General features: G+C 41.7%; 1 protein-coding gene across 1 annotated transcript; it reads right to left on the bottom strand.

The window, feature by feature from the left end:
• Positions 1-10: 10 nt before the first annotated feature.
• Positions 11-1111, bottom strand: LOC136795981 (uncharacterized). The gene has a single exon (XM_067048283.1). The coding sequence runs from the start codon at positions 1109-1111 to the stop codon at positions 11-13; it is 1101 nt and encodes a 366-aa protein (XP_066904384.1).
• Between the last annotated feature and the right edge of the window lie 289 nt (positions 1112-1400).

Below are 1400 nucleotides of genomic sequence, written 5' to 3'. Positions count from 1 at the left end.
ATACAACGATTTAACCCTCTAATACGGTTGCTTCGTTGTTGGGGGTGAGCGTTTTAAGACTAGGGCAATCGTAAATGCGGTGAGATTTTTTACATGCTGGACATTTCGTCGAGTTTACTGGTGAGTCTGTTGCCATAAGGGCTTGCCTAGCGCATTTACTGAACCCCGGTTTAGTTGGCAAAGGTTCTGGAGCAGTATTCGTTAGAAGGGCTACCGACTGTAATTTGACCGCCTCCCGTTGAATAAAGTCCGCGAACTCCTCCCAAGTCGGAAGTTCAGGTTTTGACCCGTATTCCCTCTCGAAATCCTCTCTAGTTTTTCCATCTAACAACCGGAGCCCCAAAGTGCTTAATATAAACCCCGGGAGATCGTTCAAACCGAGCTTGAGAAGCGCAGAGGAGCTCTCTACTACCACAGCTGAGAACGCTTCTAAATTAGAGAGATCGCCCTTCATTAAGGGTTTGAAATTCAAAATTTTTGTTAGGTAGAAGGTGGCTTGGATCCTTTCACTATCGTATTTTTTAGTAAGCGATTCCCACGCTTGCTTGTAGCCTACTGGGGATATTGATATGGCCGATATATTTTGCATTGCGGACCCCTTTAATACTGATTTCAGGTAATGAAACTTTTGAACGTCGTCCAAATCGTGTCTGTTATGTATAAGGGACTGAAAAGTTTCTTTAAAATCTTGCCAACCTGCGATATCCCCAGAAAATGATGGAATGTTGATAGTGGGTAACCGTGGTTGTGATGTACCTTCCATCGCCGATCGGTATGTCACAGATTTGTCGATATCTAACTTACTGGTATCCCCTACAGGACTGGTATTTCCCAATGATAAGGCCTCATAATAGTTATTTCTAACCTCCTCTTTTAAGGTTTTTAATTTCCGCGCAAGAGAATTCGCCTCCAAAAATACGGTTTCAAAGTATGTGGCGTCAATGCGCGAGAGACGCACCGTAAATATGGGGCCTCGCGCCGGATCGGTATTTAAACTACGGCCCAAAGAGGTAGTGGACATTATCTCCTCGGCCAAATCATTCAACTGTTCCTCCAATTCCATAAATTTAGTTTCCCACTCATCACTTAAATCTTGACTTTTCGGAGGCATTTTTTATCAACAAATTAAAACAATGGGTGAAAATAAAAAGTTATAATTGAACGAACTAATTTAATACGGACCGGACAGAACTAAACAATCCGGCCAAAAGAAAAAAAATCCGGCACGGTAGGACCAAACGATGTTGGGGCGAGGGGTGTTTCGTATGTGAAAACCGACCTCTTCCCCAGAGGGAAATGTACGCTGGTTCGAGATAAAATAAAACAAAAAAAAATAAAGGAGGACCTGAAATAAATATCACATAAAAAATATAATAATTGAGAAAATGAAATAATAAAAA

The sequence above is a fragment of the Halyomorpha halys genome, unplaced genomic scaffold, assembly GCF_000696795.3.
Source record: "Halyomorpha halys isolate HHAL.00 unplaced genomic scaffold, Hhal_1.1 Scaffold1899.1, whole genome shotgun sequence".
NCBI lineage: Eukaryota > Metazoa > Arthropoda > Insecta > Hemiptera > Pentatomidae > Halyomorpha > Halyomorpha halys.
Note: the sequence above shows the minus strand (reverse complement) of the source record. Positions and strands in the feature narration are given on the sequence as shown.

Bases quoted from the DNA above. Each gene is read 5' to 3' on its own strand.
- LOC136795981 (XM_067048283.1), bottom strand. From the start codon at position 1,111: ATGCCTCCGAAAAGTCAAGATTTAAGTGATGAGTGGGAAACTAAATTT.